This window comes from Hyperolius riggenbachi, chromosome 6, assembly GCF_040937935.1.
Source record: "Hyperolius riggenbachi isolate aHypRig1 chromosome 6, aHypRig1.pri, whole genome shotgun sequence".
In the NCBI taxonomy this organism is placed as follows: Eukaryota; Metazoa; Chordata; class Amphibia; order Anura; family Hyperoliidae; genus Hyperolius; species Hyperolius riggenbachi.
This window is the reverse complement of record NC_090651.1, coordinates 169,848,343-169,872,052: the sequence shown is the minus strand read 5'-3', so window position 1 is coordinate 169,872,052 and position 23,710 is coordinate 169,848,343. Positions and strand designations below refer to the sequence as shown.

Below are 23,710 nucleotides of genomic sequence, written 5' to 3'. Positions count from 1 at the left end.
TCGGATGATGAGGAGTCTGAGAGTTCTGAGACAGCCATGCCAGAGCAGCCAAGCACTAGTCAGGTGCAGAAAGAGAGTGTCGCAACGCTCAGACAGAGGCACCGCAGGCAACAGAGCGCTTTTACTAAACGTTGCCGCACTGACGTACCGGAGGAATTGCTTCACCCCGTGTGGTCGCCTGCCAACCTAGAAGCACCCTCAATTCCTCCTTTCACAGCCTAGGCTGGAATTAAAGTGCAAACGGCTAACCTCTCCCCAATTCAATTTATGGAACTCGTTATCACTGATGAGCTCCTCGGCTCCATTGCTGAGCAAACAAACTTATATGCTCAGCAACACATTGCTGAGAACCCACAATCCAGCTATGCAATGCCTAAGAACTGGTGGCCCACTACAGTGGAGGAAATAAAAACATTTTTAGGCCTCACAATCAACATGGGCATTACTAAAAAAACAGACCTAAAACAGTATTGGTCGAAAAAGAAAATTCAACACATGGGGATTTTTTCGCAAACAATGTCGAGGACGCGTTATTTGACAATCTTGCGCTTCCTCCATTTCAGTGACAATTCCCAGTGCCGACCGGAGAAGATCCAAATATTCATCCCTTATACAAAATTTGGCCCCTAATTGACTACCTATCGCAAACATTTTCAGAGGTATACGTGCCAGGAAAAAATATCAGTATTGACGAGTCCCTTGTGCACTTCACTGGTCGACTTAGGATAAAGCAATACATTCCTTCCAAGCATGCCAGATACGGCATTAAAATGTATAAGCTTTGTGAAAGCAGCCCTGGCTTTACGTCCGCTTTCCGAGTGTACAAGGGAAAAGACAGCCAGCTGGATCCACCTGGGTGCCCAACTTATATGGGCACAAATGGCAAAGTTGTATGGGATCTGATTCACCCTCTCCTGGACAGCATCCCACTATTCAAGCATTTAGCGAGAGAGGATACGCCAGCCTGTGGTACCATCAGACACAATCCCTCAGAGCCTTGTCAACAAGCGCCTCAAACCTGATGAATCTGAGGGTCTCCGCAGTGAAGAGATGCCAGCTCTGAAGTGCTGGGGAAAAAGGGACGTACAGTAGTGTTCAAAATTATTCAACCCCCAATGCTGTAAAGGGTTTTAGGGGATTTAGTGTACATTTGTGATTGTGTTTAGAATGAAATCTTACAAGGACTTTTTAAAAAACCAAATGCAACTAAAATGACATCAATTGTTTTTGTAATACAGTAATAAATGTTATTTTGTGTGATTTCTTCATTGACACAATTATTCAACCCCTTAAAGACTACCGCTCTTAAGAACAGAGGTTCATTCAAGTGCTTTCGATCAGGTATTGATGGATGTTAACGAGCAGCAATCAAGCATAATAAGCACCAACTAGGCAGATTTAAAATGACTGTGATACTCAGCTCCTTCTAGACATTTACTGGTGTGTTTAAAAACATGGTGAAGTCAAGAGAATGGTCCAGGAAAACAAGTGAAGAGATGATTTCTCTTCACAGGAAGGGCAATGGCTATAAGAAGATTGCAAATATGTTAAACATACCAAGAGACACCATGGGGAGCATCATTCGCAAATTCAAGGCAAAGGGCACTGTTGAAACGCTACCTGGTCGTGGCAGAAAGAAGATGCTACCTGAAGCGCAAAGTGGAGAAAAGTCCCATGAGTACAACCTATATGGGTGGTGTAAACCACAATGACGCGACAATGAAGACGTACCTGGCCGCACGCAAAACCAGATATTGGTATAAAAAAGTAGGCTTATACTTGCTGCAGTTGGGAATTTACAACAGCTATATATTATACAAAATGTCAAAAAACCCTCTCAGCAATTTAGAATTCCAGGAAGAAATCGCTGAATCTCTCATTTACAAAGCTGCAACTCACCCTGGCAGAAGATTTGATTCAGTTGCGAGACTTTCTGGATATCATGTTCCAGAAATTATACCACAGACAGTAAAAAAGAAATACCCCCAGAAAAAGTGCAGGGTCTGCACCAAACAAAAAATAAGGACGGATACACGATACCATTGCCCCGAGTGTCCCGAACAACCAGGACTTTGTTTGAAAGACTGTTTCAAAGTGTACCACACCTGCCTAAATTTTTAGCTTGGATTGTCCTTCAAATTTATGGTACACAAATGGTGTAAGATAAAAAAAATTTTTTCTCCTACCAGGCTTCACAAAAACACCTAGAACTGCCAGTGGCCACACATAGGCGATATCATTTTATTCAGAAGGAGCAACTAAATCTCCCCCCCCCAAAATTTGATAAATTATTTTTTCTTCCCAAACATTCCATCAAATTCCGCCAATAATCTATGCAACCAAATTTTTCAATGCACCCAGGGATGTAAACCTCAGAGATACATAGCAGGCAATGAGGTATTGATCCGTCCCTTCTCAGATGATGTCACATTTAACTCTTTAGAGTTAGTATAAGAAGAGCTATTGCTGCTGCTGACTTCTGGCTGATGACTTCCACTTTCTACTCTTTTTGTAATGTCTTGTCATCTTATCTAACTGTATGCTGTATATAGGCCTAAGTGCAATGTAGTATAGATGTAACATAAGAGAAAGCCTGGTTGACATTCAAAAGGAATAAACCAAGAGCCTGTAACGCAAAGAGGACTTACTACAGACCAATTGCTTTGCTGAGGTGTAACGAACATGTAGAGATAAGCATCTGTATATCTGTTTACTGAATAAACTCCTGAAACTTTGACGATGTCTAAGAAGTACTATCTCCTATGCTGTTGCTGTGATGAGAGTCGAGTTATCACACTTCCTGTGATATGGTGCCGAACGAAGGTGTAGTGTTGTTGCCCATAGCAACCTACAAAGATTTATTACACTGGTCTGAACTCTGAGTGATGCACCATAACGACTGCCATGGCGGGGTGGTCATTATGGTCAGACCAGCGTCACTAAATCCAGTGCACAACAATTGCATGATTTTAGCAATGCCTGAGCACAACACAATAGCATTGTTCTCACTGCTCCCACCACCACCAGAAACTTCTCCATTACACATGCTCATTGTTTCTCTGCTCCTCCCTGCATAGCAAAAGATGCATTGTGTGCAAAGGCTAATGACACTTCTATACAGTGTTGTTAGTGCACTGTCGCCTTGGGCTGATGACACCACTTGCGATGCACGGGGGGCGAAGGGACGACAAGCGCATGAGCCAAGAACATTGCCGTTGGCTCATGCTTAGGCATAGCTAAAGATCCGACATGCCAGATCTTTAGGGATCGTCATTGGGCCACTGTACACCCTCTGGTCTGCTGCACAACTCTTAGCCATGGTGGTAGTTATAGTACATCACGGACGATTTCAGACCAGTGTGGCAATAAGTGTCATTCTCTGTACAATATACAGTATGGTATTAGATTCCAGAAGTTTTCTGTAATGCTTCTGTGATTTTCTGTAATGCTGTAATATGTGCCTACTGCCAGTAGGTGGTGCACATACACCATTTATAACTCTTTCCAGGCCAGTTTTAAGCGTGGACGAAGCTAATTTGTCTATACCGTTTGTAGCAAGTTTTTTTTAACAGCGAGTCAGCCTCGTGCTTACCACCAGGGAGGTTAAGGCCAAGCAGGATGAGCATAGCAGCTTTTGTTTATATATTGCACCAAGGAGAGGCTTCCGTCTTGCCACTTTGCCATAAAGCCTAGATCTGATCAATTTATATGCAGCCAAATGGCAGCATTCGGTAACACCGTGTGTGTCACGTTTGACACACGTCGGCATTACCCAACATAGAAAAAGACCATCATGTTGTGTCTGACCACGGCAACCACCCTGCTCAGATGCAGCTACATGCGGTGGCCACCTTCAGCTGCGCGTGGAAAAGAGGCCTTAAAAATGTGCCTAGCTGTCTTACTGAGGAATTGAATTGTCACTTTGTACAATAAAGCTGAATTTTCACTGTGCGTGTTGCATAATACACACATTATAATGGACATCACACTGCTTTATAACGCACATGTTAGCCATTGGCTCGCAGCCTAGTCAACGAATATGGAATGTGTCCATATTCACACATTTTATCCAGAAACTTACTGCAAACTTAGTGCTTGCAGTGAGTTAGGATAGTGTGATCCGTTATAACATACTGTAGAGTTTACATGCAGTGCAATAGATGGGTGTGAATGCTCCCTAAGGTTGTTCCATACTGTGCATGTTGCGATTGCACCACTCGTTAGATGTGTTTTGCGACTGTACAGTGAAGCATAGCGTACAATGAAAGTATGCTTCATTGCTACTGCAAATGTGCACGTTGTCCGGTAGACACACAGCATACAGCGTTATCCAGTTTTCTTTCTTCCCAGGTAATTGAGCCAGTCGGGCGTAGTGCGCATACACACACTCAGTCACCGTAAGCGCGCTATTGCGCAGGTGCAGAATGCTCCTTGCTGTGGGAGTGGCACTCGGCCAGACTGCACTGACTGGCTGAATTACCGGAACTCGTAGCAGAAGATCCAGGTGGTGGAGGAGGACAGCAAGAGACTGATTAGCCTGAAGGGGGCTGGAGGAAGCCCCAGGTATGTATAAAACTTTTTCATCCGTCTCAGGTACCCTTTAATTCGTAGTCATCAAACCAAATTTTAACAACATGTCAAATTATTTGATTTCATGAGCAAAGGGAGTGCGTACATTTGCATAAACCAGCATCAGTGCAGAATTATTTCCATCTTATTGACCATCTCTATTAGTGACACAGCTACACATCAGGCTTTATTCTTACACATAGATGTTATTTAGTATATATTAGAGATTCCTGTGTACACATCACAATCAGATATGTATATCTGACTTTAAAAATACGACTGCTTTACTGAAGCAGCACAAGTAACTATTTTTTGATTGGTTTATTTTATTTTTGTGGACTAAGCAGAGCTATTACTGTATATATAAATTATTTATGTTGATTATTTTCTGAGAAATACAACATTTTATCATATTTTTTATTTTAATTACAGTTTAAATTCATTAGGCGTTGGAGTCAGTGCATTTTTTCCCGACTCCAGGTACCCAAAAATTGCTCCGACTTCTACTCCGACTCCACAGCTCTGTTTTTTTACACAGTGTGCATCACCACGCGTTGCACAAAAACACCACATCCTGTTGCAGGAGCAGTATTAGCCCTATGGGGCTATCACAGTGATTGCAGTCCGTCCCGACACAATAACGCACTGGTTGCAATGTGTTACTGGGCGACTTGCACGTATGCCCTGGAAGTTAGGCATACTTTCCAGTGTTCTACCCAGAAATATTTTCCAGCCGGGTGGGGAAGTAAGGTCACGCTGGGTGCTGCTGGGTGAGAAAGTTAGGAAACGCTGAATGTAGAGGAAGGGTCACACTTGGGGTGGGTGAGGATCACACTAGGTGGGGAGAGGTCGGCATCACGTTGGTGCTACTGGGCAGGTGGGGGTTGGAGATAACTTGTTAGAGAAACAAAAATTGCATTGCTATTGCTCCCAAAATGCTGTATGTTGTGCATTTGTGATTTTCATACAAATCACAATTGTAGTGTGAGGGCTACCATAGGGCAACCTTGTCATAGTGCTTCTCTGTTTGCTGGTATTCAGCAAAGCTCTGCAAATTCCCTGAAAAGCACCCCAGTGTGAAAGGGGCCTTAGTGCCATAGCCCCATCATTACATATATGACCAGACATCAGTACCTACTCCCTGCATGCAATGTATGTGACTGGACATACACTAGGAGCAGAAGAGTGCTGACTAAAATACAGGGCTGTGGAGTCGGAGCAATTTTGGGTACTTGGACGGTCGGAGACAGATGATTTTATAACCAAATTCATAGCCTTTGTAAAAATTAGGAATCAGAGTTGAGGAGTCGGAGTAAAAGCAATTTTGGGTACCTAGAGTCAATGGTTTCATAAAGTGATGTCCAATGATTTTTGTACCGACCTTACAAAAATCACACAGGCTGATCACACTAGCAGATGAGAACTTTAGAGAAGACTTTGCAAAAACCATGCTAGTTTAAAGAGGAAGTGTCGCGAAAATCTTAAAATTTAAAACCCATATAAATAAGAAGTACATTTCTCCCAGAGTAAAATGAGCTATAAATTACTTTTCTCCTTTGCTGCTATCACTTACAGTAGGTAGTAGAAATCCGACATTACTGACAGATTTTGGGCTAGTCCATCTTTCCATAGGGGATTTTCAGCATGGCCTTTATTCTTTATAAAGACATTCCCTGAAAAAGATTTACATAATGATGCTGGCCAGCCTCTCTGCTCACTGTACACTATTTTGGCAGTTGGACGGAGCAACTGCCATTCACTAAGTGCTTTTAAAAGTAAAGAAAACCCTGAGAACCCCCTATAAGAAGATGGGCTAGCACAGTGATTTGTGAACTATAAGTGCTGAGATAAAGACATATATAAGTAGATAAATACTTGCACTATATACATAACATATGTATTGCACTGTCCACGTTTTGATTTTAGTGATTCTTCTATAGTTAAAATTTTGTCTGTCTATCTTGAAGCCAATCCTGATATAATTTCCTCCCTTACTCTGCCTGTGTATCATTGCCAGCCCCCTTTCCAGTCTTCAGACACTCCCACCCAGGTCTGCAGTAGAAAGTGCATTGAGAAATATTGGCCAATCAGAGAGGAACAGAGGTGTGGGAGGGGAAAACAGGAGGGAAAGAGGCTTCAGCCAATCAGGCTGCATTAGTTAAGTCTGAGGGGAACGTAATGAAGCAAAAAAGAAAACCCAGCATGCCCTGCAACTTCCTTTGTGGGGCAGATGTACCAAATAAGAGCCAAGGAAACTGGGGAATGATGTTTTATGGAGAAGAAAAATAAGAGTGATTTTTAACTTTTGGATTGCCTGGTTAGCATCCTTATTACTTGTATACCAGATAAAAATAAAGAATTACTGTGGGTATTAACGCTTGTTCTAGTTTTCATGGATTGACATTTGCTAACATTTTCTGACGTGTTGAGGTATATACCGCACAAGTCGGTAATTTACGTCACTGCTTGGTAATTTCAGGTTTCATGCGGTAACAGCCTTTATGAATTGACGTTTTTCTAAGTGCTTGGTAAAGTCAGCTGTTTTCTGCATTACCGAATGCGGTAATGCTTTATGAATGGAGGCCTTTGTATTTATGCTTGAAAAAAAAATCTATGTATCCCCTTTTGATGTTGCATGTATATAGCTGTCTGTTCCATCAGTTTGTAAGCAAACAGGATTGAAGCCCGATGAAGGCTATACAACTGAAAGCTTGCTTACTCTTATTCTTTTAAGTTAGGCAATAAATGGTGTCATCCTGATTCAGAACTTCTTGCTTTTGTCACAGAGATGACAGTCCAACCTAGGATTCTGTACTTGATGCAAGGCATTCACACCGGATACACACTATAAGTGATTTTGTGAGCTCATGCGTTTGATTAGCGCTTGCTGAGTGCTGTTTAAAAAATCGCACCCATTCACTTTCATTAAAATCACAGTAAAAATTGGCATTTATCGCATGCGCGTAAAAAAATTACGCGATCGCAGCAATTTTTATGCGATTTTTACCGTGATTTTTAATGAAAGTGAATGGGAGCGATTTTTTTTTTTTTTTTTTTTTTTTTTTTTTTACATCGCTCAGCAAGTGCTAATCAAACGCAAGCGCACACAAAAGGACTTATAGTGTGGATCCAGCATAAGTGCCTTTATTTGGCAAAAGTCTAGACCTAGAATTAATAGGCAAGTGATAGCATTGCTGCCAATGTCTCCTGCTGTACAAAAGCGATAGCATTGTCTACTACTTAAACAATTGACCTGCTGCTCAAAGATTGTAACAAAGTAGAAAAAAACGTTATTGGCACATAATTTTAAACACACAGTACCTATAAAATAAAACAAACCCCAATAAAAGACAATCAGCTTTAGGATAAAGCGATCCCCACTCAATGCAAGAAGAAAAGAACCGCACACCTTGCAGTGCAGATGCTGGTACAGGACTTCTAGGCAGCATCAACAGGAAATCCAAAGGAGGAGTCCGCACACAGGCCTGTTCATCAGCAAAAGTGCAGATTTATTGCTCCATCATACACCTGCAATGTTAATCTGGCCGATTGACAGACAATCGTTTCGGGGCCTTTGTCGAGGCATAGGCAGAAAAACATATATACACCCTACCTGTGCAAACACACTCATTAAAAAGCCATCCCGTGCACCTCAAATCTTCCCATTAAATAGCTACTACTTAAACAATCAACCTGCTGCTCAAAGATAGTAACAAAGTAGAAAAAAACTTTACTGGCACATAACTTTAAACACATAGTACCTATAAAAAAACCAAACCCCAAAAAAAGACAATCGGCTTTAGGATAAAGCAATCCCCGCTAAATGCAAACATACATATAATTCTCATCTGCCAACCATACACATTGTCTGTTTAATAAGATTCACTGGAACCCCATATCAGATGGGTTCAGATGCATAGATCTCCCCCCTGGCAGAAAATGGTCCTGGCCTTTTCTCTATCAGATATAGAAAAGGTAGAGACCTTTTTCTGCAAGGTGGCAGGGCTGCATACTGGAACCTGGCTGATATGTGGCTCAATTGAATCTTCTTATACTGTCGACATGCTGGGGCATTCATGTTGACAATGACAGGCTGGGATGGCTGACAGGGTAGAGTTTCAGCTTCCTTGCCAGGAGCTTTTTGTTCCCAAAAGCAGATATCATCTTATCCAGCTCCTGACCGCCTTACGCGGATGGGCGGTGGGAGCCTGGCTAGCTGGGGACCGCCTAATGCCGATTGGCATCTAAGTGCTGTGGCAGGATTATCAGTGAACGTGCGCTCCTGCATTCCCTGCTCATAAACACAGCAGCAATCCGTGATCAGCCTGCCAACTGCGATCGGAGCTGGCTATAATGAAGAAAAAACCCACAAATATATGTGTATAGTGCTGTGATTTAGAGCAGCGCTGTACAGAGGAGATCCCTGTCACCTAACTGTCCCTCCAAACGGCTCACAACCGAATCCCTCTCACAGGCTGATGCCTATATGAGAGTGTAGTGTAGTGTATGGATTGCAGTCTAGGGCCAATGTAGGGGGTGGGGTTAATGAAAAGAAATAGGGATTTTTATTTAAAAAAAAAGAAACCATTTTAATTGATAAAAAAATTGCAGCAGCAATCAGAGACCACCAAAAGAAAGCTCTATTAGAGGTGGTAAAATTAACTTGGTTGCTAAGTTGTATGACTGAGCAATAAATCGTTAAAGAGAATCTGAAGCCAGATTAAAAATGGCTTTTTAGCTTATATTCAGCAGGGGCATGTTTGCCCCTGCTAAAATGCCGATATACCGCGGCATAACGAGGGTTCTTTACCCCCCAAATCCCCCCTGCAAAATCCACGACTTTCTTGGGGCCTCTTCCCCGCCCCTCTCAGCAAAGGCAGACTGAGAGGGGCGGGGGTGAGGCGGAGATCCGCCGCTGATAGACGCGTGTGAGACAGGGCTGCAGCTCATAGCCCTGCCTCACACGGAAGCGCTCCCTGGAGGTAGCAGGGGGGATTTGGGGGGTAAAGACCCCTCATTATGCCACGAGATAGGGGCGTTTTAGCAGGGGCAAACATGCCCCTGCTGTATATAAGCTAAAAAGCCATTTTTAATCTGGCTTCAGACTCTCTTTACTAGCAAAGTGGTGAAGTGCTGAATTGTAAACAATCACCTGGTCACTATCATAAACCACTGGTCCTCAAGAGGTTAATATAGCTTTAAAATTCCTAAGCTTTGGCAGTAATGAAATGCCCTTTATGTTACATACTTTTAACCTACTAAGTAGGAGTCTGATGATTTTTGTACCGACTCCACAGCCCTGTTTAAAACTAGCGTGTGTGTATTATATACTGTATTTGAAAGTCTAATAATTCTATTTACGTTAACAAGTTAGAAAGTAAGTCTTAGAAATTAGATGTGCCTGCACAGTTGTATGTGGTTGTCCGGTGCATTTTAAAGCTTTTATTACCAGTCAGATTTTCACAGCGTTTAAGTGACTGGCACTCATTTTTTTTTGCTGGAAAGTACCTATACATCATTTAATGCAACACCTCCATACCGACCAGTGCCCACTACGCAGAGCCAAGACTGTTGGTTTGATGTAGTGTTATGTCTGAGACCCCCACACTTAATTCTATGCCCCATATCTCATTGCACTTAAGTCTTTTCTATATGTTAAAGGAATACTATCGATGTATGCATTTATTTTTAAATGCTGTATGTTGTAGCACACATTAGGACAAGTACTAAGAGCAATTTGATTCCTCACACAGCTGTTCCTCTCAGCTGTAAAATCCTCCGTCAGTTTTGGCGTCAGTGTTGGATACAAAATGTATCTAATACTGAGCTCCCAGAGGGCTAGACCATATCTCTGCACAGGGGAGTTGCTATCAACTCCTCAGTTTATAGTTTAATTATCACCTTGCTGAAAGAATCTTATTGATATGGTGGTAAGGGGTTAAAGATTCTAGCAATGTGTGTTTATTATCTTTGCTTCTCTTGACTGATAAAGATACTAATAATGCTAATTGTAGACAGTGGTCTGCCCCTCTCAGCAGCTTGTAAAGTGGATGCAGCCTGGAGTGAATCACCTCAAGCAGGCAGCCAGTGTGAGTGTAAACACAGACTATTTCTTTAGCTAGTTATATTCCAGCAATATTCCAGCTCATTTAGTTACCTGTTACCACCTCAGATCAGCCTATTTCTCCTCATATCTGCTGCATGCTGAGTGACACAGTGAAATATATTTGTGAGCTGTGTGACAGAGTAACCAAGCAGCTCAGGGTGACCCAAACTCCTATAGCTGTGTGAGAAATGAATTTTTAAGCAGGGATAGCAAGAGAGAGACCTGGGTGAATAAATAAAGTGCCCCTAGCACTAGTGGTAATGTGTACACTAATATAGAGTATTAAAAAAAAGTTGTTTCAATCGATAGTATTCCTTTAAGCAAATTTCCTTTCCTTCTATAAAAACTTACTCCAAACTTACACTGTGTCTCAAAAGCAATCTAGACATAGACCGAACATGTTTTTAATGTGCCCATTAAATACTAGAAAACATAACGTGTTTGCTTTAAATTTTGTTCTTACAGAGAGATGCCAAACTGAAATGAATCAAATGGACCTACAGGATGATTTTGAATTTGCTCTCAACTATGACAGCTTTAAAGAAAGTCACAGCAGTGTCTTGAGTGACAGCAGCTCGAGTTTAGGTGGTTCCAGCTTTGAAGAAGCACAGGAGGAGTGTGAAGTTTCCACATCAAATGTGAAATGTCTGTCTAGTACCGGAAAAGTTTTAGTCGAAAATGATTCCGAGCCAGGTATGAACATAATTTATTTAGCTCAGTTTTTCACCTTAGTACTGAAATTGCAGCTTTACACACAAAAAAAAATTAGTCTTGGCAGAGACAGATAATTCTCTAGGCAAAATTTTAAAAAATCTAACCTGCGGGCAAAAAAGGTACTCATATCCTCAGGAAGACTCCCCATTTCTCCACTTCTAGTCCATTGTTCCCAGTCCCAGTGGTAAAATGTGTGGCTGTTGTCCCCATTCAACGATGTTTGTTCAGCCTAGGATAAGTAGTTTATTCGCCAAGTACGGCCGAGCCAGACCCGGAATTGCTTTTGGTACACATGGCTTAAGCAAAGAAGAAGCACTCCACATTGGCGGAGTACTGTACATGATACATTACAGTACATGCAACAATTTTAGGACATAGACAGCGTTAACCTTACCAACAAAACATTTAACATTTCTGCGTAGACAAATGTAAACCTTAACAGCAGCACCCTAAGATTACTGCAATAGTTATTGCTACCTATACTGAAGAGAAGAAGGAAGACCTCTGAGCATGAGGTATAGGTAGGTAGAAGCTTTGTGGTCTAGGTGGTGGGGGTTTAGTGGGGGTTGGCGTTTAACAAAAGAACTGCCTGAGGGAAGAAGGTGTTCCGACGTCTGCTGGTTCTGGATCTAATGGTTCGGAAGCGCCGACCCAGCGGGAGAGGTTTAAAGAAGCAGCTGCCAGGGTGAGAAGAGTCACAGGAAATCCTGTTGGCCCTCTTCCTCATCCTGGCGGTGTGGAGGAGGTCAAGGGATGGTAGGTGTGAACCAATGATCTTTTCTGCCTCATTGATGATTCTTTGCAGTTTTTGTCTATCTCTCTCCGTTGCGCCAGCATACCAGACGATTATGGAGGAGCAGAGAATGGACTCCGTGGTCGCGGTGTAGAAGCTGGTCAGTAGCTCCCGAGGGATTCCGAATTTTTTAAGTTGGCGCAGGAAAAATAGCCTCTGCCGTGCCTTCTTCTGAATTCTGGCAGTGCTTTGCCCCCATTTTAGGTCAGTGGATAAGGTTGAGCCCAGGAACCGCACAGTTGGTACTTTGGAGACCACTGTCTCGCCTATGTTGACGGGTGGGAGGGCAGGAGGGTTCTTCCTAAAGTCAACAACCAGCTCGACAGTCTTTGTTGCATTGAGGACGAGGTTGTTGCTCTTGCACCAATTGCAGATTCTCTCTATTTCGCTGTGATACTCGTGCTCTCCGTTGTTGTTGATGAGGCCAATGATAGTTGTGTCATCAGCAAATTTGATGACCTTCACAGAGTCTGTGGAGGAGGTGCAGTTATTGGTATACAGGGAGAACAGTAGCGGGGACAGTACACACCCTTGGGGTGCACCCGTATTAGTAATTCTCATGCTGGAGGTGCAGTTGCCGAGCTTGACCTGCTGCGTTCTATCTGAGAGGAAGCTCCTGACCCATGCACAGAGTGTGGGGTCAACAGCGAGCTGCGCCAGGTTGTCGATCAGAATGTCCGGGCAGATCGTGTTGAACGCAGAGCTAAAGTCCAGAAACAGGATTCTGGCATAGGAATCAGGCCTTTCGAGGTGCTCCAAGATGTATGCGAGGCTAACATTGATGGCGTCCTCTACGGACCTGTTTGCCCTGTATGCGAATTGGAGTTGGTCCTTTCAGCATCCTCTTACTGATTGGGTGGTGGTCTTTTCAGTCAAAGCAGCTACGTAGAGCTGGAAAGTGGAAGGGATAGGACTGATGGGAATTTAAAGCTCCAGACATCTTCACAAGCCACCTCCCTCTTCCCACCTCCTCCCCCTCCCCTCCTTCCTCCTCCTCCTTTCTGTGATGAATTAAAAAAAGGTATTGTCCAAAGTTTTTTGTACATCTGCTGGAATTTATTTTTAAAAAAACTTTCCATGTGCTTTTAATTTGCTTTTTTTAAGTACCACTAATCACAATTTTTTTTTAAAATACACATATAGTGAATCCGGAAAGTATTCACTGCACATCACTGTTTTCACGTTTTGTTATGTTACAGCTGTGACGTCTTCGTGATCTTGACAATACCGATTAACAAAGAAATTGCAAGTGCATAATGTTTCAATCACAGGTCCATATGCAATTAACTTTTTCACCTGAGCTATCTCCTAGGAGATAATTTTCATCTTCTCTTTAAACTAACTTTTCAGCATTTTACAATTGAAAAAGTACCCAAAAGCTTGTGAAAAAGTACCATTAAATTTATTTTTGACTATTTTCTTGCTTGCTGGTGGCTTAAAAGGCATTTTATGACACGTGAAAATATCACCTAGGAGAAAACCCAGGAGAAAAAGTGAATTGTATATGGGCCACAGTGTCGCAAGCAGCCAGAGCTGACAATTGAAGCGGACCTTAACTCAGTCCTCTCTGCTCTAAAAGATACACAACAGCTCAGATCAGATCTCTTCTCCTCACCCTTTGTCTGTTGGGGTTCCTCAAGGCTCTGTCCTTGGTCCCCTCCTCTTTTCCATTTACATGCACGGTCTTGGTGACTTAATCAACTCATTCGGGTTTCAATACCACCTGTATGCAGACGATACACAACTGTACCTCTCGGCCCCAGACCTTAACTTCCTCCTCAAACATTTTCCAGACTGCTTGTCTGCTATATCCTCCTTCATGCCCTCTCGCGTCTTAAAACTTAATATGAGTAAAACAGAACTAATCATTTTTCCACCGTCTCTGTCCACCTCTCTGCCTGAAGTTACAATAAATTTTAACAACACTCCCATAACTTCAGTTCCCAAAGCACGGTGCTTGGGGGTAATATTCGACTCATCTCTCTCTTTTATACAATACAATACAATATAATAACATTTCTATAGCGCTTTTCTCCCATAGGACTCAAAGCGCTTAGGCTCTCTCAGATTCAGTAATTGGTAGTAGGATGAAGTATTCACACAACAAAAGTTATATTTTATTCCTCATGTTCACTCCATAACCAGCTTCTGCCATCTCCAACTCAAAAACAAATCTCGCATCGGACCTTTTCTCACTCAAGACGCAACTAAAATGTTAATACATGCTCTTATAATATCTCGTCTGGACTACTGCAACATACTACTTTGTGGACTACCTTCTAACAGACTGGCCCCGCTTCAGTCGGTACTGAACTCAGCTGCTCGTCTCATTCATCTTTCTCTAATTATCCGGGACAACCTGAGATCTGGCTCCGCCTCGGATCTGTGGAAACACAATTAACCAAGAAGTTTAAAAGCCCCCGCCCTCCCTCACTCCTCAGTTCATCTGAGTTTCCTCGCGGAAACACCTAACAGAAGCAAGCTCCCAGTTTGTTTTTTTGTTACTCACCGGAGGGTGAGTTCTTTCCAAAGGGGGTCAGTGTGACAAAGGCAAGGACAAGAGGTAACGCCAACCGCAGACCTCCTTTACATGCGGTATTCGGCCGCTGTGCATTGTATGGCCGTTACACCGCTCTCCCTCTGCTAGACACCAGCTATGCAAGGCGCATCCGGGCTCTGTGTGTGCGGCTTCCGGGAATGTTGTTAGACGCTTTAGGAGGGTGGAGACGCTTATGTCACGTGGCCTGCAGAGGGTGTGGAACGGAGAGCCAGGAAGTGATTTCAGCGTGCTTCTGGCGTCTCCATTTGTTACACTGTCGGCAGCAGCGGCAGTAACTGTGTGGGAGACATGTCGCAACCACAGGGTGAGCAGCCTTAGCAGCAGCATGAAACAAAGGCTACAAACCCTGCTTCCAAAGCCACCTCGCAGGTGCAGCCATCGGTTCTGGTGTGGTAACCACACCACAAAAAAACAAACCCTCAGAAAACTTAACAACCTCAGCAATATCTCCAAAACTACTAGAACTGAGTGTCCACGACGACACATTTATTTATGTGGGTAGATATATGGGTAAGATAATCGTACCTTAGTGATGCCAATTTCAAGAATGCGAGATTTTCATTAAGAACATACTTTTTATTGTGCACATCAGACAACGCGTTTCATGGCTACAACCGCTTCATCAGGTCAAGTTATAGTGCCTTAAGGATTCTGTATCAGGAAACAGCCCTGGGCGCCTGCCGAGATTGAATTAGTCAGGATGTAGTCATACAAAGGTGAAACAGCTGCTCTGGCTACCACATCCACAAGTGGTGTCAAAACATAGATCTCAATCCTCAGTGCTTAGTTTCACAACAGGGGACCTGCATTCACCCACACAGTGCTCACAGGATGTAAAAGTGACCGTCACTCTGGAAGCAAAAGGAACACAATCCAATGGTCACTAGTACTAAAAACAATTTATTCCATATTTTTTTTTAAACGTGTTTTATTTGAGTTTTTATAATAAACATACAAGTTAAGACTAATAAACCAAGTACCCAATCATGTTACAAAAAAATTACAGTCTCAGGCAGATCAGAACAGTAGGCTTGAAATGCGTGATCAGGTTCTTGGGAGATGCTGTGATAACAGCATCTACTTTACGTGGGACCAAGGGTTTTGTAAGGATCTCTCCTGTAGCATGACCTGTCGGTTGCATTGGAGCTGCAACCGAGCAGTTTTGATTTCTCTGCTTGCATTCGGCTGTTTAGTTTTGATTGCATTAACGTACTATGGGGAGACTCTGTGGCAGTTACCCTTGTGGAAACTGCAATGTAGGTGAAAATATGCACCCCTGTACTGAAATACGGGACACTAGGAGGTTGAACACCTATAAGATTCATAAATATATCAATTGCAAAAGTAAGGGGGTCATCTATGCCATCATATCCCCATGTGAAAAAATCTACGTTGGCCAAACAAAAAATATGCTCAAAACCAGGATCCAACAGCATTTCTCTAAAATCAAGCTTGCAAAAAGATATGTGGAGGAGGGAGTAAGTCTCACATCCGTGGCAGCTCATTATCTATATACACATGGAGAATCTTGTAGGGGCACTCGGGTATGTGGCCTATAACAGATTACTATGGGTATTAGGGGTGGTGATATTTCTGTCAACCTTCTTAAGAGAGAGGCGAGATGGATATATCAACTCAATTCAATGGCACCCTCTGGAATTAATGAAGAAATAGATTGGTCAGGTTTCTTGGGGCATGGTTGAATATTGCAATACTGTCATACTGTACCATCTTCTCCTGGATGTATTTTCACTGTCCCCTCCTTGGTTGTGATTTAATTGTACAGAACCTATACTTACTGTTCTTTTCTGTATATGTAGATACATAGATACTGGCTTGGATTCTGTCTACTGGGATATATTCATGGACCTGGATCACACTGGTATGCGGGCAATGGAGCAAATGTGCAGCACTCCTGATGGATTGTTAATTCCCTTGGATCTAGACTCAGGACCTCTTGGATGCACTTTGGTACATAAGATACTGTGAAACTATAACCCTGAGGGGATTTGTTACTTATGGACCCAATATCTGTGATCTGGGGGAATTTTTCTTTATGAGACTGTGTGGACTCCAGGTTTGCTTGCACGGACTCTCCGCTTATCCAGGACTAACATTGTGGTCCAATCGGTTCTTGAATGGAAAGCCCCTGTTCATATTTTCTCCTTTGAGAATTGGGACTATTTAGGGGCATTGCCCCCTTAAAGAGAATCTGTATTGTTAAAATCGCACAAAAGTAAACATACCAGTGCGTTAGGGGACATCTCCTATTACCCTCTGTCACAATTTCACCGCTCCCCGCCGCATTAAAAGTGGTTAAAAACAGTTTTTAAAAGTTTGTTTATAAACAAACAAAATGGCCACCAAAACAGGAAGTAGGTTGATGTACAGTATGTCCACACATAGAAAATACATCCATACACAAGCAGGCTGTATACACCCTTCCTTTTGAATCTCAAGAGATCATTTGTGTATTTCTCTCATCCTGCATTTCTCATGCACTGAAGTTTCAGGCTGCTCTTTTCTTCCTGCAAACAGCTTTGCCCTTGTCTGAATTTCCTCAGTATGTGAAAGCCCAGCCAGCTCAGAGGACAATTTATCCAGTTTGTAAAAGATAAGAGAGAAGAGAGAAGCTGCACTAATCTAAATATCACACAGGCAGTGTGCATAGAAGGGCCTGGAAGGGGGAGTTCATATCAGAACCACAACACTGAAGAACTTGGCAGCCTTCCAGACACAGGCCGACAAGTCTGACAGGGGAAAGATACATTGATTTATTACAAAGACTGTGATTGCAGAAAGTGCTACAGTAAGCCAGAACACATTAGAATAGCTTTTGGAACTTGTAGGATGATAAAAAACAGGATGCAATTTTTGTTACGGAGTCTCTTTAAAGAGACTATAGATGCATTGATAATAAAGGTGGTGTGTGGATATATATACTAATATTGATTTATGCATTGGTGACATTTATCAATCATTGTGTTTGATGTTGACATACCACTGCATAACATGTATTAACGTGTTTGCACATAGCATCTTCTTATTCCTCTTTTAACCTCTATGCACCCGGTGGAACGCTTTCTCTATATTTACCTTCCTTGCGCTACAGCGTGGTCTGAGTTCCGGTCTCTCTGCACTCTCGCCTAAGTCCGCAACGTCACTTCCGGTAGTGATGTACGGGACGGGATCACGTGCACACCTTCAGATGCCATAGCGTGGCGCACAGACATGGTCTCTCCTCTCCTTGAGAAAACGGGGTTGCGCCCGCGTAACTAGTGGGGTCGCTAGCGGGGACCTGCCGTCTCTCCATCACTCCTGTGTTCACCACTTGTCTCCCGGCTAAGTATACCTCTCTTTCATGCACACATGTGGGCTGCTACACTGTCACTCATTACTTGAAGTCATTTCAGACTTCATCTTTATAGGAATATGGTTTTTGTATTTTGTTGGTAGTTATTTCCACAGCAGTGGAACCATTCATTCACCCAGGTCTCCCACTATCAATTTTTGCACAAAGTTATGATTGTCTAAATGCTCTTTGTATATATACTGTTTGTATTTTTGATATGTATTAGAAACTATGTTGCACCTATACATGTTTATGAGACACTATTATCGCACTTTATAGGTAATACTGATCGCGGGTTCAAACAGACTGAGAGCTCTATTTAGAAGCCCTCAGTACTGATCAGCCTTGATATTGCACATATGCATACAGATTAAATAAGATGGAGACATTTTATGGGATGTCTTAATTGTTTTTTATTGTTTTGGGGTTCTACCCCTTCATTTGTATAGTTGACCAATTGATGGATCATTGTTAAATAAAGATCTTTTTGTATATGACATATATTATAGATTGGTGCTTGTTACAGGGTTTCTTTTCTGGGCTTGGGTTTTGATTGCATTCGCAACAAGTCTCATTGCCATGTGCAATCACTCTGCAGTTCAGAGTAGTTCAGGATGTTGTCATGAATCCACCTATGGCTTGCTGCAGTTGAACTGCAGCCAGACATCTATAGATTTCTAACATGCATGTTGTTGCATAATTTGGGATGCATTTGTAATGAGATTCCTTTCCATCCACAGCCAGCTTGCAGCCTTCAATCATCCTAACACAGGATTGCGTGATTACCATTCAGCTGTGTGGGAATTTTCATGTCTGCTCTCATTGGTTGATGTCCATAGAAAAGTCTGCTTCTCCTCTCACACCTCGCCCGTCATAGCGTTCAGCTTTGCCATACTTGATTGCTGGGTTCCTTGTGTAAAGTTTGAATATTGTATTGCATTACCTTGCCTTGCCTGCTTGGACGTTCACTGCACCCACGGGGGCTACAGTGAAGTCTTTTCCTATCCTGACAGTTTGGAGACTGCCTTCACCACGTTGGTGACTTGTAGGATTCTTGCTTGTCCTGTTCCTGTGGACGTGACTATAGCAGCGGTTGCTATTAGTTACGCCCCTACTTGTTTGTCTTATCCATGTCAGTGTGGATGTTTGCTATCACTGGGGCAGTGATTAGATTGGCAAGCATTACATCTGTCTGTCTGTTGTCTGTCCTTGTTACTCAGTGTGGTGGACATCAGATGCTCAGTGCTGCAGTCGAACTGAGCAACCATTGTGTTTTTGTTTATTGTGGCGGTTCTTGGAAGCTCAGAGCTGCGGTCACTCTGAGCAATCTTGCTCCCTTGTTCATAGCTCCTGGTGTGATCTGTGTAACTTCCTCCACAAAAGCATTCCGCTCTACTACCTAATATCACCCAGCTGCATAGTCTTGTTTGCTCTGGTGGTACTCTGGCTTTCTCGGCCTCAGCCGCTATACCTTGCACGATAAGACCTGGGGGTAAACGAAGTCAGGAGACATATTCAGTGTCCTGTTCAAGCGGGGGCTTGTCTCTGGTGAAGACGTGGGCCGTGTTCAGAGCTACAGCACTAGATTGGGGTATAGCAGCTGAAAGAAAGCAGGAGATCTGCCAGGCACTACAGGTTTTTCATACACTAGGCCCATTGTCTTTCCCTCCCCTTTTCCCTCCCAATAATAATCCCAATAACATAACCCCTCCCTCCCCCCGATTGCTCTCTCTGTATGGGACCTATGGTAAAATTAACTGTATGACGGTAGTCAGTTATTTGACTGATTTAGGATGGCAATTCTAGAGTGCCAAGAGTGCCCAATAGTTTTTCAGTGCAGTACCACGATGTATATTTAAGGGGGTGCATTAGCTGATAAATTTAATCTCTAGTAAAATCTCTTTGATAAAAGGTTTCCATTTTTTGAAGAATCGTTTAGTTATCTTTTCTTAATGTAGAAGAGCATCAGTTTTGTCCATGACAAACAAGTCCAGCATCTCATCTTTAACATATTGAATGGATGGGGCCGTGGGGTAAATCCACCTGTTGAAAATAGATTTTCTGGCTGCTGCCAGTGTTAGAGGTAATATATCAGGAGTCTTAAGAGATTCGGCATAGGTGGGAGTTGACACCCCTAAAACATGAAATAGGTACAGAACTGGGTCTTTCTGATGGGGACCACAATTTAAACGTGCCAGGAAGCGAGAGACTTGCTCCCAAAACCGAGCTATCTTGGGGCATGTCGACACACAATGCACCATATCGGTGTGGGGAAATTTACATTTTGGGCATTCTGCCTTATAATTAACAGGAGGGTGGTTATAGATGATGTTAAATGCGCATATGGCATGGCATGATGTATGAAAAAGAGGTGAGACTCTTGCCAGGGCTCATTTATTATGATTTTACGAAAGGTGCCAAGTCGCTCCAAATTTTTCTCTGGAAAATTAGTAATTGTGAAGTAGCTGTTCCACCTATGGATGTTATAGGATGCCAGGTGTTTAGCATTAAGGTTTTGTAGATCTTTGTGTAGCTCAGAGAGGGACTGGCTCCCGCCTCCTGGTTTAAAGTAATGATCAAAAGGAGTAAGTCGAATAATAGTAGAGACTTCAGAAAGATGTTTAGCTACATAGGATCTAATCTGGCCATAGAGAGAAAATGTTCTTGGGATGTTCAACATACGGTTAAGTTCAGTAAATGACCACCACCTGCCCGTAGAAGCATTAAATAGTTGACTTAGTTTGCTAATACCTTTAGTTTCCCATCTTAGAAATGCATTGTGTTGCATAACAGGAGAGAAATCTGTAGTGCCCCACAATGGTAAATATTTAGAAATTTTCCAAGTGAGCTGAAATAGCTTCCTGATTTCCTTCCATGTTATCATAGTGTCACGTATGACAACATTATGTTTCAATCTCAATGGTAGAGTAGCCCAACGAGAGTGTAGTAATCCAGGTCCAGGAGTTCAACTAGGGCACTCTCTAGGGGGGGTAATTGGAGAATTCAGATGTACCAGACACCCAATCTCGGAGATGTCTCATCATGCATGCCAGATTATAAAGGCGGATATTGGGGATTTTAAGACCTCTCAGATCTTTGGGTAACTGCAATCTCTACCGGCTTAAAGGGAACCTAAACTGAGAGGGATATGGATGTTTCCTTTTAAATAATACTAGTTGCCTGGCAGTCCTGATGATCTCTTTGGCTGCAGTAGTAGCTGCATCACAGACCTGAAACAAGCATGCAGCTAATCCAGTCTGACTTCAGTCAGAGCACCTGATCTGCATGCTTGTTCAGGGGCTATGGCTGAAAGTATTAGAGACACAGGATCAACAGGAGAGTCAGGCAACTGGAATTATTTTAAAAGGAAAAAGCCATATCCTTCTCAGTTTAGGTTCCCTTTAATACATACTCTTTTATTATTCCATAGGAATTTGGTAATGGCCTTATTCAATAGATCAGATTGTTTTAGCAGTAAGGGGAGTACTTGTTGGGGATGTAGTTATCTGCCAAACGTGATCATCTTAACTAGGGCGGCTCTGCCAGATACATTGAGCAGTAAGGTGTGCCAGTTAAGGTGGCCATACACTGGTCGATTTGCCATCAGATTCGACCAACAGATAGATCCCTCTCTGATCGAATCTGATCAGAGAGGGATCGTATGGCCACCTTTACTGCAAACAGATTCTGAATCAATTTCAGCCTGAAACCGATCACAATCTGTGGAGCTGCCGCTGCTGCCCCCTCCCCCCATACATTACCTGTTCCGGCCGGCGCGAGTCCCCACTGTTTTCTGCACCGCTCTGGCTCCGCTCCGGCTACTGAACTTCCTGTCCAGGGGAAGTTTAAACAGTAAAGGTCGCTCTACTGTTTAAACTTCCTGCCGGGACAGGAAGTCCTGTGTAGCTCTGGAGCCCAAAGCGGAGAAGAAACGGTCTGGAGCCCGAAGCGAATAAGAAGACCAGGGGACTCGCGCCGGCTGGAGCAGATAATGTATTACCGATGTATTGCGTCGGTCGTCGGGCATTCGAACGCCACTAACGACGCACTCCCGACCCGCCGGCGACCGAGAAAAATCTTCCGCACGGATGGGTCGATGGGAATTGACGGGAACGATCGATTTCGGACGGAAATCGATCGTTCTGTCAGCGGTGTGCGCAGCGATTTCACAGCCGTTTTGATCACTGTGATCGAAACGGCTGTATATCGGCGGGAAAATCGTTAGGTGTATGGGCCCCTTAAGTCAATTGTTTGATCAGGTTCTGGATCGAGGATGATAAATTAAGGTGATATAAGAACTGAGTGTCTTTACCAACTTGGATGCCTTGATAGGTTATGGGATCTTTTGTAACAATAATTGTGGCTTTTTTGGAAAGAAATGTTAACTCACTTTTGGATTTGTTTATTGGGAATCCTGACTACTGGCCTGTTTCTGAGATAAGTTGTAGGATGGAGGGACCTGAAGGGACAGGGTCATCTAGTAATATTAGGACATTGTCAGCAAATAGGACTTGAGAAACTTTCACTTCCCCTATTTTGATGCCCGGAATAGTCTTGTCCAAGAGACGAGTGAGAGACTCTAGTGCAATATTAAACAGGAGCGGTGACGGGGCAGCCCTGACGGGTGCCTCTAGCCAGGGGGAAGGGATAGATAGCCAGGCGAGTAGATCCGAGCTTTAGGTTCTCTATACACAAGTCAAAAAAGATTGAGAAGTTTCCCAGTGAAGCCCATTTTAATCGATGTTAAATCAAGCCAAACCCAGTTTACTACATCAAAAGCCTTTTGGGCATCTAACAGCAGAATGGCTGCATTTTGGTAAGATGAGGGATTTGCTTTTACCTGTTCCAGAATGGTAAGTAGTTTTTGTATGTTAGCAACAGCAGATCTGCCTCTTTTATTCCATATTAAAACACATAAAACAGGTACTCGCATCGAATAATAAATCTTTTGTTTGAAATTGGCATTGCCCCTTCTTTGTGAGGTAAGCCATTTTTATTTATTTTTTAGTCACATAATATAGATATTCTGTTCATCCACTACCACCTAATTTTGGGGCCCGTTGTCATGTCACAGCCCCTCAGCTGCTTTGGGGGGTTAGTCTAGTGTTCACTTCTGAACTATTGCTTTTTTCTGGGGCACGACCCACATATCTGATGACTAAAGAACCCGAGTGAGGATGGGATTTCCTCAGCTGCCTTCATACTGTGGTTGCTAGCCGTGCAACCCATACTTCTGAGTATTCTTTTGCTCTTTAAGACTACGTGATCAGCACTTGGCATACTACACCATATACTCCTGGTGTCTGTGTTTTTTCCTGTCTCCCTAGGAAGGCACACACAGCCTCTTTTACACATTTATATACTTTCACTGTAGTACATAATAATCCGATAATCCGAACATTTGTATAGCGCTTTTCTCCTGTCGGACTCAAAGCGCTCAAGAGCTGCAGCCACTGGGACGCGCTCAAGAGGCCACCCTGCAGTGTTAGGGAGTCTTGCCTTGAACTCCTTACTGAATAGGTACTGATCCTAGCCAGGATTCGAACCCTGGTCTCCCATGTCAAAGGCGGTGCCCTTAACCAGTACACCAGTTGTTCCAGAGTCTCCCTCATAGTC

The 23,710-nt window shown here is 43.0% G+C and overlaps 1 protein-coding gene across 2 annotated transcripts in view; it reads left to right on the top strand.

Annotated features, from left to right (window-relative positions):
* L3MBTL2 (L3MBTL histone methyl-lysine binding protein 2) overlaps positions 1-23,710 on the top strand; it is a 336,131-nt gene that overhangs the window by 39,692 nt on the left and 272,729 nt on the right. For both annotated transcript variants that reach the window (XR_011022081.1, XM_068240208.1), the window contains exon 2: positions 11,141-11,368. Coding sequence is in view for 1 of the 2 variants with exons in the window: in XM_068240208.1 (XP_068096309.1) it covers positions 11,158-11,368 (211 nt within the window). In the remaining variant the exon portion in view is untranslated. The remainder of the gene's footprint in view (positions 1-11,140; positions 11,369-23,710) is intronic.